This window comes from Pangasianodon hypophthalmus, chromosome 14 (genome assembly GCF_027358585.1).
Source record: "Pangasianodon hypophthalmus isolate fPanHyp1 chromosome 14, fPanHyp1.pri, whole genome shotgun sequence".
In the NCBI taxonomy this organism is placed as follows: Eukaryota; Metazoa; Chordata; class Actinopteri; order Siluriformes; family Pangasiidae; genus Pangasianodon; species Pangasianodon hypophthalmus.
The window spans coordinates 18,885,929-18,901,882 of NC_069723.1; the positions used below are offsets into that span (position 1 = coordinate 18,885,929).

The window sequence follows — 15,954 nt, forward strand, 5'->3', positions numbered from 1 at the left end:
GGGCATAAGAAAACAGTTATGCAAGTGGGAGGTTTTTACTTTGCTGAGGAGTGGAGAAGGGGTCAGATATGAAGCTCACATGACAAAGAAAGATTACATTCATCAATGTGAACAATCGATGTACAGCAAAACATTTACAGTGTTCATTCATTCACCCTTAGGAACTGTGTGGTCAGGGTTTGTAACATTAGTCCACTGAGGCGAGCGTAGTGAAGAACCCAAGTGCAGCTTTTATTTAACAAAGTGAAAACCAAAAATACAAATAAAGACCTGCCATGACTTGAACAGACTCGACTTGAACAGACTCGACTTGAACAGACTCGACTTGAACAGACTCGACTTGAACAGACTCGACTTGAACAGACTCGACTTGAACAGACAGCAGGTTACAACATCAATACATGAGCAGAGACAATGGCTACATGAGGGCTATATATATCAATCAATCAAGGACACATGACTTCACCAACCAATCAGAACAAGACACATGAAACCAAGGAACCAATCAGAACATGACACAAAGATCACAGGAGGGGCAAGGAACACATGACTAGACAGGAACCATGACTAAACTCCAAAATAAAAGACATGAGAACAATGAACAAGAAACACAACAAAACCCAAACCCCACGTTACAGGGTTGCAGTGGTTTAAATTAGGCTAGGAATTTGTTTATATTTTGAGAACTAGTACCAACCAAATTTGTTAGAATATGTCATGGGTGAGTACAAACAAAAGTAATAAATGTACAAGCAGGATTAAAAAACAGTCTTGCACATACCTCAATTTAAAAAAAGAGAGAGAAAATAAAACCCTTTTGGTTTTGACCACGCCCACTTCAGGCATAAAACCATATACATATAAATATATGAAGATTTGGAGCACTATATAGATACAGATACATATAGTGGCATTGCGTTATACCTCTTTTGGCAAAACCTACATATAGGTGCCCCTTGTAGGCAGGGTTGTTTCTAGCTACAAAATATGGCCAACGGTTTGTGGACTACGGAGCATCAGACCCATATGTGCTTTTTGAACATTTAATGCTAGATTTAATCTCCCTTTGCTGTTATAATAACCTCCGCTCTTCTGGGAAGGCTTTCTACTAGATTTTGGAGCGTGGTTGTGGGGATTTGTGATCATTCAGCTACAAGAGCATTAGTGAGGTCAGACACTGATGTTGGGTGAGGAGGTCTGGGGTGCATTCAGCATTCTACTTCATCCCAAAGGTGTTCAGTGGGGTTGAGGTCAGGGCTCTGTGCAGGACACTTCCACTCCAACCTTGTCAAACCATGCCTTCATGGACCTCGCTTTGTGCACAGGGGCATTGTCATGCTAGAACAGGTTTGGGCCCCTTAATTCCAGTGAAGAGAAATCTTAATCAAACAAAGACATTCTATACAATTATGTGCTTCCAACTTTTTGGCCATATAGTGTATTAGCATCAGTCAGACAATGTACTTGGAGCTGCACTAGTGGTCAGGAACATAATCCACAGTTTTACACAATTAGTACACCTTGATAACAACTAACATGACTGATTAGTGACAACAGTTACATTTTAATGTTTAACCATGCCATTAAGCTGCAGATTACACTGCAGAAAATGATATCTTAGCAAGTGAAAATATCTTGAGAACATACTGCAGCCCCTGGACTCACCCTAACCAATACAGAGGTCACGTTTTCTCTCTGTGCCAGCAATCCCCCTGAGCAGAGTTATTGGCAGAACTAAACACTGGCAGAAGATCTTCCGAAAGAAGACATTTCAGGACATAACAGAGCTCTTCTCTAGTGAAATAAGCTGGCAGCTGCAGATGAACATAAGGTGAGTCTGTCATCGTATGCATCGTATTTCTTTATATATTAGTCCACTTGCTTTGTTTTGTTTTTCTGTATGGGCTTGTGTGCTTGTGTTCTCTCTTTACCTGCACTGTTTTTTTTTCCCCAGTAATGATATTCACGCCAATATTGCATTAGAGAGGGTTGGTATACAAAAGAGAAAAAAACTAGAGATATTCCATGTGCAATAACTATAATGTTCAGTTGTATTGATTGCACACAACACACCATCTCAAAAATTCAGCAGCAGTTTTCATGTAAAATTCCACCTGCTTTCCTTTTTCATTCACCTATCCCATTCCTCATTCACTTACACACCCCCTGTCACTCTCTCTCTCTCTCTCTCTCTCACACACACACATACAAACACACACACACACACACACACAAACTCATGTGTATGTATTTCTCTCTGTGTGGGTTATTTCAATCGACTTGTGTTACTGTAGCTAAATAATGTGCCATGCCTACACCTACCAGTAAACCTAACATATTGACCTCAATATCTTTCGCTCTTCTGGGGTATTTTTTAGTAAAAAAAAAAAAAAAAGAAAGCAATCCTGGGGACCAGACAAATGCTCTCACAACTGTCACATTTTCCTGCCATTATGAACACACACACATCCATCCCTGATATACTTCTCCACTCCCACTGCAATGACATTACAGTATGATTTCTTTGGAGAATATCTGCCCCACTTCATTTCTTTGAAGTTGCTGAGAACACACACACACACACACACACCACACACACCACAGACATACACACACCTGTGGTGAGAGCATGGAAAAATAAAGGGTTGGTCCATGAGGCATTGAATTTTCAGTCTTGATTTTAATATTTTCTCGACACATCATGCTGGTTTATATATAATCTACACTCCATCTAGCCTAAACACACACACATGCACACACACACACACACACACACACAGAGCAATCACCACCACAATGCTTTGCAAACATTCATGTCAGAACTGTAATTATGTCCACAGTGTTCATTGTTCAGAGAGAGAGAGAGGGAGGAGAGAGGAGAGAGAGAAAGTGCCAAAGTAAAAAAGAAAGTAAAAGAGAGAAGGACAGGAAGAGAGAGAGCGTGAGAGAGAGAGATATACTGAGACAGGGAGAGAGAGAGGACTAAAGATGGTATAAACGCATTTGTAATTAAAATGAAGTCTGGAGCGAATTAAACTTTGATAAGGTCAACTCACACACTGCTCAGGCTCTTCTAACACTGCCCGAGGGACATGAGACAAGCGGAAATGAGGACACCGAGACTCACACTCACACACACACACACACAGGTCCTGTAAGGTTCTTGACACTCTTGCAGTACTGACTAAATAGAAAGTAGAACAGTGCTACAGTAGTGAGTGTGTGTGCGCGTGTGTGTGAAACTTTTGAGCTTTATCGTAAGCACAATGATAGAAGTGCTTGGCAACGATGACCTTATTGAATCATCTCTACATTTGGCTAGTCCTCACGAAGTGCATTTTAGACAAAACAAAGTAGAGTTTTCATTCAAAAACCTAAAAGTGCTAACAGGATATTGAGGTAAAAGGAACAGTTAGGCATAAAAATGAAATGGTGCTGCTGTCCGATGGTTGCTTTTTTAGTTTTATACTGCAGCTACCAACAAGTTGTGGAAGTGTTTCTCGCACGGAATCATTAGCACTCCTCAGAAGCCTGAGCAGTCTGCTAGAGCTCTGTATCAGTGGAGAATCAGAGGTGACCGGATGAAAAACAAGGACCTTTTATTGAAGCTTTTCCACAAATCAGCTGCCCTTGCAGCTTTTAGGACCCAAATAAAACATCAGTGCAGTAACACTTTCAGCTCTTTCCTTCCAAGTCTATTATTATTATTATTATTATTATTATTATTATTATTATTAGATGTGGCTTGGGTTACTGTCTGTGTGCATTTCACATGTTCTCCTCATGTCCTTATGGGTTTCCTCTGGGTTCTCCGGTTTCCTCCCACCTCCCAAAAACATGCCAGTGAATTGGTAACACTCCACACACACACACAATAACCCAAGCTCAGGATCAAACCAGGGACTCTGTTAGGGAGTTTACAGATATTACCATAACTTATACCACAGTGGTTGAATTCTCGGATCTGAATCATCAGAAAGTGTGAATTACACTCCACGTAATGTAAAACTAATAAAAACCTGATTTAAAAAAAATGTACTGTTGTTTAACAAAGAAATACATAATCATTGCTGAGGTGAAGCTTTCTGTTAGGAGATGTTTATTTAACATTTCTGGAAGGAGTTCTGAGTGTCAGTACTTTGTAGCAGTCACGGTGCTTTGTAAAGTTTCCCAGCGCAGGAAAGTCTTCATGACAGAGGAGTTTATGCTTTCTGGTTTTGCAGTAAAATGACAAGCTGTATGTTTGTGTGTATATGTGTGTGTGTGTGTGTGTGTGTGTGTGTGTGTGTGTGTGAGAGAGAGAGAGAGAGAGAGAGAAAGGAGAGGCTGGTGAGGGAACACAACATTAAATCTAACTATAAACTATTAAAATGTGCAACATGTTCATTAATAAATTTAACATTGTTGTTGTTGGCAAATCACTGTGGCAAAAGCAGAATAACACACTCCAGACTGCGCTGTTATATGAAAACAATCCACTTCATCATGTATTATTTTCATATCACAGCCACGTCTGCTGTGTGTTATTCCTTACTTATTAGATTTACATGTTGGCTAATTTTTCAGATTTATTCAATAATAAGTCACTAATTGTTTTGTTTGTTATTTTGATCTACTATATGCTTGTCCCTTAAGAATCCCTTCCATTAGGCTTCCATCTGAGTCCACTCTCAGATTCATGCTACTCTCTGCCACATGTGGATTGATATTAGACACTAACATCAGTATCTATGTCCATAAAAAACAACAAAGAAAAAACGAAACTAGGGAAGCTGGGAAACTAGGAGATCAGGGAGAACCAAGAACATGGCTTAACATCACTCATCCTGACACTGCTGCTGTTTTGTGTAGTTAGAAGATGAAAAATGACCTCAACAAGTATCTTATCCTATATCTGCCACTACAAGCGAGGACACACACGCGCACACACACACACACACACACACAATACATAGATGAAAACCAACTGGAAAAGGGAAAATATTTATTCCATCTATTGTGCTACCAGAGGCACTGAATTAAATCTACACATTGGGTCCATTATCTCATTAAACAGTCTCTCTCTCTCTCTCTCTCTCTCTCTCTCACACACACACACACACACACACGCACCACTGAGGACTATAATTAGTCCCTAATGATGCTCTCAGGCCTCTCTCTTCTGGACATTTTATACGAGACCCACAGACGGCAGTTTATCTTTATCAGCAATTATTATAATCTATCTATCTATCTATCCATCCATCCATCCATCCATCCATCCATCCTCTCTCTCAGCCTATAGCTCTACCTTTCTAAATCTCTGCATGGCAGTCTGCTGTAATTTTGTTTTTCTCTTTCTCATTTCCTCTCTTCCTCTCATCATCTCTCATGGAATCATTTATCTATTCCTCTTTCTTTCTGCATCACTCTCCCATCACAACGTCCTCACGGTAATATAAACCATTTCTCAGTTTATATTTTTTTCTTACACTCTCTCTATGATGGCCTTCGTTCTCTCATCATTTCTATCCCTTATTCACTTTCTATCAGTTGCTTTCCATCTGTTTGTTTTTTCTTTCTTTCTATCTTTCTTTCTACATTCACCCTCGTTCCCTCTTTCTCTCTCTTTCTGTACTTCTCTCTCTGCTCTGATTATAGATGAAAGGTGTCATTTTGGTTTTACTCAGGCTCTCACAACACGACACACACACACACACACACACATACACACACACACACTCGAAGACTACAAGAATGGATTTAATAAATGTAATGTGACGCAGGCGCATACACATGAGCGTACACTTCAGAAAGAATATAACACACATCTCTATAGCATTTACATTCTCTTTCTTTGTTGTTCACATGGAGGAACACTAGACACACTCATGTTCATGCTACAGGGCAGAGAAGTGAACAGATCTGCCCGAGAGATACTGTAAGAACTGAACATAGCCAGTGAACCTGAAAAAGACTAACTCCAAAATCTGTCTGATTCTGGAGGAAGCTCATTATGTTGGCTTTTTTCAGGTTCACTGCCTGGGTTCAGTGCAGGAAGTACTGCAGTTCTGCACCTCTTATCCAGTGCTGTCTGATTCGTAGCCATTTAAGTCTGGTTTTAACTCCATTTACATTTATCTTATTTGGCTTATGCTTTTGCCCAAAGCAGCTTACAGCTGGCACAGGATAAAACTGAGCAGTTGAAGGTTAAGGGTCTTGCTCAAGGAACCAACAGTGGCAGCTTGGAGATCCTGGGATTTGAACTCACGACCTTTCAATCAGTAGTTAACCACTGACTCACCACTACCCTCAGCTGGGTCTGGCAGATACTTCTTCTATAACTGGTTCTTCTGTCTGATTTGTAAACCTTAGCCATGAATTTCTGATTCTCACCCCTCAGCCAGTTATATGTCATTCTTACCCCTCAGCTGGTTATATCAGATTCTTATCCTTCAGCTGGTTATGTCTGATTCTTACCCATTAGTCAGTTATGACTGATTCTTGCCCCTCAGCTGGTTATGTCTCATTCTTATCCTTCAATTGGTTATGTCAGATTCTTACCCCTTTACCAGTTCTGTCTGGTTCTTCTCCCTTTGCCAGTTCTGTCTGATCCTAACCCCTTAGTCAGTTCTGTCTGATCCTAACCCCTTTGTCAGTTCTGTCTGATCCTAATCCCTTTCGTCAGTTCTGTCTGATCTTAACTCCTTTGTCAGTTCTGTCTGATTCTTACCTCTTTGTGAGTTTTGTCTAATTCTTAAACCCCAGCCAGTTATGTCTCATTCTTACCCCTCAGCTGGTTATATCTGTTTCATACCCCTTAGTTCTGTCTGATTCTTACCCCTTAGTCTGTTATGTGATTTGTAACCCTTTGCCAGTTCTGTCTGATTCTTAACCTTCAGCTGGTTATGTCTTTCTCTTATCCTTTACCTGGTTATGTCTGTTTCTTTACCTTTAGCTGGATATGTCTGATTCTTAACCCTTAGGCAGTTATGTCTGAATCTTACCCTGTTGTCAGTTCTATCTGCTTTTTACTCCGTAGCTGTTTATGTCTGATTCTTACACCTCAGCTAGGTTATATCTGATTTTTAACTGTTATTCAGTTAGGGTTGAGTTTTAATCCTCAGCTGCTTTCTCTGATTCTTTGCCAGCTATGTCTGATTCTTAACAATTAGCATGTTCTGTCTATTTCTTTCCCCTTATCTGGTTAGCTCTGATTAGTAATTCTAAACTCTTCATTTTATCAAAGTGATATAAGCGGGAGGCAAAATCCAGTGCAAGCTCATAGCTGTTAAAGAGTTGACAGCAATATAAAAAGCGCTGACCAGAAATGTGCGGGAACGTTGTGGGAGGAACAATAAGGGCAAAAGCTAGACACACACTCACATTCACTATACTGGACAGAGAAATGAAATTCCTGCTGTCGCTCAGTGCACACAAGCTACAGTAACAACTGGACCCAACAGAGAGCTCCTGTCAAAACGATCTCAGGCAGTGAACCTCAAAAAGACCGACATCATGATCCGCCACAGGAACTTCTTCATACTTGACAAAGATTATGATGTTTTTTTTTAAGGTTTACTGCCTTCTACAGTAATTTGTTTGATTCTTTAAGAGATCCAGTGCAATTTGTTTGATTATTAAAACACTTTGTGCTTCCTCAACATGTGGCAATTATACTGAATGTGTTCGAATGAAAAAAAAAAAAAAAGTCAGAATATTTTAAAGTTTCTCTGACGTGGTTTGGAACGCACAGATTGTCATTTTGTAGCCTACCTGCTCATTTGATTGCCATGTTTCATTTATCACAGACTCACCACTTAAATAAAAACAATGCCATCTGTTTACAGTGCATTCTCCAGCGTGTGAATTCCTCTCCAGTATTAACTTGTCGACTTCTTTGGTTCATTAAGTTCTTTCATTCAATGTCACGACAGAATGTTTTCAAAGAGAAGGAGGCACTTGCTTTTTGTGTACACATGTATACGTGTTCTTGGTCACCCACTATCACAGAGGAGCAAAAAAATATACTATATAAATGTTTTAAGGATCCTCTTTAACCTGCATTGCTCTGCACTGCTTATAATGGTCAAAGGTTATAGATATCATTAACATTTTGCTGTTTATGTAAAATGTGTATTATTATGTGCAATTATATAAACATTAAGTTGAATAAAGATCACTTTTTATAGTGTGTTGTGATATTCTTCTGCATGCTATAGCCTGCATATGAGCTAAAATAGCTGAGCGGCATTAGATTTTCCTACTGGTGCTCACTTTATTACTTCTAAATTCAATGTGAATATGAATTGTTCTTAAACTTGACCTACATTTAGCGATGAAAGGAAATTAGCCAGCTGATGTTGTCGTTTTTTTTTTTTTTTCTTTCAGTGAGAGCAAAAACACAGCCAAGAATCTCAGGAGTAAAATATCCATCAGTTAGTGTCGTCGATTGCTGTTTAGAAGAGCCCTTTGAAATGATTGTTTCAACGTGTTTCGTTTGGAATGACCCTGGAATGACTGCAAATGACTGCCATGAGTGTTCTCTCTTCAAAATCCCCCGTGTAGGCTTCAGTTATTTGGTTTGGACTGCACTGTGCATCAGGGAGTTCCGGCATGGCAGTGAGTGCACTAAATGAAAAAGCCTGCAGTCACTATATGCAATAAAGTGGACATTTCTACAATATCGATATATAACCATCACAGTTTGGTGCAAATTATTTGACAGTGTAATCTAACCCACTGTATGGGGTCTACATAGCCGCTATAGCTACACTAGACTGGACAAACAGAAAACAGTCCAGCAGAAAACTGCTGCAGAAAGCACAGAAGAAAACGCCAGACAACACTGATTGTCAATGTTAATAAAGATAATAAAGAGTGTGTTAATTTCCCTCGATTTCTAGATGCACTTAAAGACAAATTCCAACAGATTTCATGACAGAGTGCCCTTACAATCGTACCCTTACACTGTATGATTTTCTGCCATCTTTGCTGCATTAAAACTAAAGAATTGTTTGGTTGTGGGTTGAGATAATCCATGTTGTCCTCTTTTACCCAGCCACAAATTCCTCCAAATTCCTTTTCTTCATCTTTTGATGACGTGAGCAGAATGTAGTAATCTTCTTTAATCACAAGTCTATCATTGAATGATCTTCAGCATACAACATGACATGGAGTCTGTTAGACTTCGGTAATATTTTATTTTGATCATCTCGTTCAGTGTCACAAGTACTAATCTTAAACGACAGTCTAAAACCAGATATATTCCGTTAGCTCTGAAGTTCGCTATTCTGTAACAGAGATTAACACAGAGCACACTCAGACCAGCACTGATTTATACACAACACTCAGCTCATCACACTGAGGCAGAACTCCTGGTGCTGGGAGACTACAAGGCAGAGGAGATTAGAGGCTATCAGGTCCTAAACAGAGAAGACAGACTGACAGGGTCCCCATACTGAGTCCATTTACATGTACAAATTAATCTGATTACAGCTAAATCAGATTCTGGCTACAATCTGATCTGCAGGAGTGTATGCACTTTTGTAACATGATAACGGGAAAACTCCAGATCTACAAGAGTCACTCAATAATCAGATTTCTACTTCAGTAATGCCATTATTAGATTATGTACATTTTTTCAGAAGGTAGGTGGTGGTAGCATTGTACATTTTCAAAACAAATAGCTTGTAAGCTGTTAAACTATTTTATCGACCAAGAAGAAGCCTCGTGTTAATAAATGCTGTGTTGTTTCATTTCGTTAACATACACCATTGTCACAGATGTGTTCCCAGCGGAGAGGCTCCCATCATTACCTACACCTGCGTCCTGTCAGCATTTGGATCATGGACTGTTTAACCCTTAGAACCCTTTACTTCCTTTAACACTACACTTCTAACACTGCAATCACTTCCTTCCTACATGACATATCTTTTTTAATACATTTTTAATATCCTTTTTTCATTTTCATCATTAAAAATGTACTCTGTGTCTCTCAAAGTGTTGCATGAAGGAGAGTGTTACTTTCCTGTAATAAAAGCAGACAGACAGACAGACAGACAGATAGATAGATAGATAGACAGACGAATAAATGAATGAATAAAATTATTTATATTCATTATTATATAAATAGGTTATGTATTCATTATTTAGTATCATATTAAAACACTTTTTACTGATTATTTAAAAATATTTAGAAATGTGTGTATTGGGATTTAAATTAATATATTCATTATATATTATAGTTTTTCTCATATATCCTAGTCTAGTCCTAGTCACAGATGTTATTATTTGATATGCAAATACAACCTTTTTTGACATATTACAATCTTTAGACAATAAAAAAGGGTGAGAGCTGATGTACTGTAACAAACTTTGAAAAAAAAATCAGATATCCTCAATGCAGCACACCCAAAAATGTTAAAGATGTTATTTAAATGAATTATTATTTAAATGTTTTAGTTATTAGTTATTTATTAACTACAATATTAAAATATTTTTTCTGATTATTTAAAAATATTTAGCAATGTATTTTTTTTTAATTAATATATTTGAATATACAATATGTTACAGTTTTACTCCCCTGTCCTAGTCTACACAGATGTTATTATTTGACATGTAAGTACTAAAACAAAATTTTTTATCAAAAAAACATGCACCTTGCGTTTCTTGAAGTTTGTGCATTTTGCAAATATATGAAATAGTTGTGATTGCGGTGGAGATATCCTTTTAGAAATAGAGTCTATCTTCACAGAGTCAATCCTCTGTGATCTGGCAATGCATGAACTTTGATGATGAATATTCTACACCTTGGGGACTTAGTGGTAAGCACTGTGGCCTCGCACATCTAGGGGTTTCTCCTGGGTACTCTGGTTTCCTCCCCTAGTCCATGTGCTGTAGGCTGACTGGTGTTTCCAAATTGTCCATAGTGTGTGATTGTGTGTGCCCTGCAATTGGTTGGCACCCTGTTCAGGGTGTCCCCTGCCCTGTGCCCCTAGGTCCCTGGGATAGGCTCCATGCTCCCCCACGACCCTGTGTAGTATAAGCGGTACAGAGAATGGATGGTTGGACATTCTATGTCTTATTAGTGTGAAAGAATATATGATTAGTATCAGTAAGTATTTTTCATTTAAAATGCTGATTGACGGTATTTGAGAGCAAATAAGCCCTTGTACTTTTTCTTAATTTCGAATAATTGTGAATGACACAGCGATTTGTTATTATCTGTTATAATATTACAAAAGTGAGTTATTATTTATTTTATTCCATCTGTTAGGTGTGATACTGCACTCTCAGCACCAGAAGAAAGATCTGTTATTTATGTGATATTGCCTTCTTGAGCACTTTGCATGTATGTCCTGTAGGTGACAAACTGAAGCCTCCTGCATCTACACACACTCTAAAGCCAGTAGAGATTGTGTGCATGCATTATACTCTGACTCCATTTTCACTTGACAATGCAGATTCCAGCATATTTTTTTGGAAAAAGATTTTAGATAGCGAAAATAAAGTGTATTTTATAGTATTTTAATGCATTTCATTTTTCTATGTGGTGACGTAACTGAACATGGGCAGTTTGTGACACTGATGACATCAGTAACAGGTCCAGACCATGGCTGTGAAAAACACTTTCATTTCACTCTATTGTGAATAAAAACTGAGGCGTGCTGTGTTATCAAGTGAAACCAGTCTGTTCTGATCACAATGTGGAACATTTCTCTATTTTCAAAACCAGATTACTTGCTGACACATGCAGCCAGCTCAATGTTTGTAAAGGGTAAGTCCTTCTGTTTCTGATGCTGTGTTTTATTTCTGAGTGATAAATTGTTTCTGAGTTATGAAACAGACAATAATGAGCACACAACTGCCTGCAAACTGTGTTCATCGGGTTCATTGGGGTCTAACAGACAACAACCAGACATGCTAATGATGAAGCCTTGCACCTAGAGTGGTTTAGTGTGTTTAGAGTCAAGCCTCTAGCCAAATCATTGTGCTAAATCAAGACACAAGACTTAATGGCAGTTTACTCCAACCCAACCTGTCTTTGTGAGGAAATCAGCTGCTCTATATGACATACACACAATCACACATCACACACATACATTCCTGTTGAATAAATACGGTGAGCTCGCTAACTCAGAGATTAGGCTAGAAATGGAATAAAGGTCATCAGGAAAGGTCGCAGAGAGACGTGAATAAAAATGACTCACAGCTAATAACAGTGAGTTTGTTTGGTTATCCGACACCTGCGGGGCAGAGAAAACACTTTATAACAATGCTATCAGAAATCACCACCATGCGCTTGTCACATCACTGCTGATGAGTGAGAATGGAGCAATCGGAGGAGGAGTGTGTGAGGAGCATCACAGCATGAGGGAGACAGCGAGATAGAGAGATACCTGACATTCAGTAATAAACTGAAAAAAAAAGCATGGCTGATAGCATCAATGTATCACATCCAGCAATCCTGCTTTTGACAAAAATAATTAATGATAAAATATTTAAATAATAATTAATTAATACAGTATATCCTGTAATAAACTTTAAAAAACAGTTACTTTTATCAAATAAGTTAACAATTATTATTTAAATGAATTATTTTTTACATATTTTATGTATTACTTGTTCATTAATTACAGAAAAAAACATGTTGAAGTTTGTATTAATATAAAAACTATATATTTAAACACTGTATGTTACATTTTTCCCCTCCTTCAAAACATAAAAAAATTTCTTTTTAGTCAGTTGCACCAGCCGAACTTAGGTCTGATTATAAATCAGTGAATTAGGTTGATCTTTAACCAGACTTTGAGAATATTTAGAATAGTTAGGCTGCGTTCAAATTGCCTTGTAAGTGATCAGTTACAGGTTGGAATGATATAATTTTCCACATTGGCACGTTGGACTTGTGAAGTGGAAAAAAATATGGACGCCTCAATGTTCACTAGCCAGCTAACTGTGATGTATATTTTCCTCTTCAAACAGCAAACTGTTCTAGATTTAACAAGCGAATATGTCTGTATGTTGATTGATCTAGCGCAAATACTTGTATATCCAGTAAAACTCATTTAAAGGCTAAGAAGTGCTCCTTGGTTTACTTCTGATGCTTTCTGCAGCCATGTTGATTTCATGTCACTTCTTAAACTGGGGAGGAACTTGTTGAGAAGTTGAGAAGTTGAGAAGAATACCCCAGGTTACAAGGCACAACCTCGAGTCAATGTCAGCATTAGAAGCACAGACACTTTTGCAGCGTAACAGCATGAAGTGAACAGCATGAAGTGATCACAGATCAAAAGCTTCACACTTCACAGTGATGATCAATAACATGATCTGACATCAACATGAAAGACAACATAATCTCAGTTCGAGCTCTGTGATCTGTATTTCCACTGGAGGAACATGAAGGGTGAGAGTAAGTGTAGAAATCTTCCTGATTAAAAGGGTGTACAAGTACATAAGTTCAGGTTCACCTAGATGTACTGGATGTACAGTAGGTCCAACCTACAGACAACCCTTATATGCAAATTAAACACCACCAAATAAAAAAAAAGACACAGAAATTGAGATTTAAAAACAAATGTGTAATGTTTGCAAAGGTTTGCACTCCCTTTGGTTTCTGGGTAGAAAGAACATGATAAACGTATCTCTTCAATTTATCTACAAAACAGAATTTAATGTTCTTTTAATGTTTTCTTCAAAACCCATTACAATATAACCTACATATTATAGCAGTTCATTATTACCAGGCACAAAAGTTTGCATCCCCATCCCCTCAACATGCTCTACTTAATTTATTCAAATGTGACATGTTAGGGTCTCTAATAACCTAAAACAGTCAACATGTTTACTTTGTTAAGTCATATTTTTATGGATAATGAGCCATAAAGAGTCAAACAGATGAGAAAAACATCCATCATAAGACTTTACACAGAGATGGAGAAAGTATAAAATGATATCAAATTGCTTAGGATTACCATTAAAGATATCAAAGTGTTCTGGGAAACCATTACCCAAAAAAAAAAAAAAAAAAAAAAAAAGACCCGAAGACACTGCCAAGAAGTGGATTATATATAGGGAGAAAAAAGAAAAAAAAACGCCAAAGAAATGCATTAAGCAGAGCAGATTATGGACTAAAACAGCTAAGTGACATGAAAGTTTCCTACTGCTACTCAGGTTATTACTTATTGCATTCAATATTAATATGATTTTGGTCAATGTTCAAAAACATGGCAGATAGCATTAGTGCATCACATCCAGAAAACCTAGGATTAAAAAATACATTAAAATATATATTTAGTATTAATAATTTTTTATTAATTAATGCATTATGTAGATTTGATATTGTGATATTATAATTTCATTTATTAATTATTTTTAAAATATTTACAAAAGTACTTATTGAAATTAACATTAGAAGTGCAATAAGTAGCTGGGGAAAAAGAAGAAAAGAAAAACTGTCAGAGAGAATATACAAACATCCAAAAACAGAGAAAAGTGCAATAAAAGTACACATTTTTATCACAATCTAAAATATCATTTTTACTGTTTCACTAATAATATATTAACATGCACTTTTTTTTAAACCATGTTTCCTTTTGATTATGAAGGAATATTTCTAAAACTCTCTTTCTGAGTTTCATCATGGTGTGAAGTAAGGGTGTGCATACTTTTGCACTTCATAGAAGTGCCACATACAGAATAATGATGAGTGCTTGTCTGTTCTATCATAGTGTTTCAGTCACTTGATTTCAGACAGAATTTCTGACTTTGCTGCACAAAGCGAACATAACTAGAGGTGAAAGATGGCTAGAATTTCTCGCTGTGCTTTGGAAGAGAATAATTGCTACTTCGACAAAGCTGATAAAATAGACTGTGATCCTTATCTACTTTATCCTAAACTAGTGATGCCACTTAAGCTGGTAGAAACCTTATCAAATGTATGTTTTTTTTATGGGTAAAGGATCCCAGGGCATTTCATCGGGAGAAGAAAAACCTCTTTCTTTACAAGGAGGATAATCCAATATCAGCTAACTAACTTTTGCTAATGTTAGCAATACTTGCTGCTGAGATGAACTTCCCAGTTGTCCCATAACATAACTAGCTAGCTAAGATATCTATGAGGCAGCATGACAGAGAGGATCTGCCGCTTGTCGATGTATTGTATGTAGTGAAGTGTATTAGCGTGGTCAATTATCAGTATGAATGAAAATTGATCTTCGTAGCCTGTTTGTTCAGGCCATCTAGTGGTGTAGACGCCGACGTCTATAGTCTGACTATTGTGTAAAATTAGCTTTCGTATAAAGAAACTAGCGATGATCTCAACTAAAGCTGCATGTCACCTTTCAAAGCAATAAGCTATATGTCTGCATACAAAGTTTGAGCTTTCTCTGTCTCACTATAATAACTGAACAGACGTGTTGCATTGGGACTTGTTTACAGTCTCCCAATGTAACGTGGCCAAGTATTAGAGAGATCCCAACTCAAATACTTTTACCATACCATCAAAAATCATGTTTTAACAAAGCAACAATAAAATACATCTGACGGGTAAAAACAACGGTTATGTCATAGTTTATTTAGTAAAATGAAACATTTTAAATCCGTGATCTATTTTTTCTGTCCTTTTATTTAAGTGAATAGTCATTGGTCTGCATTGCACCTTATGCACTATTTTGTTCACCCCATTTTATCCTCTGAACTACGTTAATGAATGATCTCAGAGATGGAGTGAAAGCAGGGTACATGATTGATTGATGAAAAGACATATATTAATTGGCTTAACTAAAACCCTTTTGTGAGAACGAATTGACCATTTCAGCTAATGTATGACTCACTTAGTAACACTCAGCATGGTAATGAACTAAAGCAGTGTTTACCTAAAAGCACAATCAGTCAATACTCTATGTAACACTCAGTTTGCCATTACAGAAGGTCACCGATTTGTTTGTTACATTGCATGGCGCAGAGGAAAAA

At 37.5% G+C, this 15,954-nt stretch overlaps 1 protein-coding gene across 2 annotated transcripts in view; it reads right to left on the reverse strand.

Moving 5' to 3' along the window:
* Positions 1-15,954, reverse strand: part of clstn2b (calsyntenin 2b) — a 210,467-nt gene that overhangs the window by 138,405 nt on the left and 56,108 nt on the right. Inside the window, exon 1 of one of the 2 annotated variants that reach the window (XM_034310713.2) lies at positions 271-501. The exons of the other annotated variant lie outside the window; for it this stretch is intronic. Within the exon in view, the coding sequence (XP_034166604.2) occupies positions 271-277 (7 nt within the window). The 5' untranslated portion in view covers positions 278-501. Of the gene's footprint in view, positions 1-270; positions 502-15,954 lie in introns of those variants that run through there. 2 annotated transcript variants of the gene reach the window in all.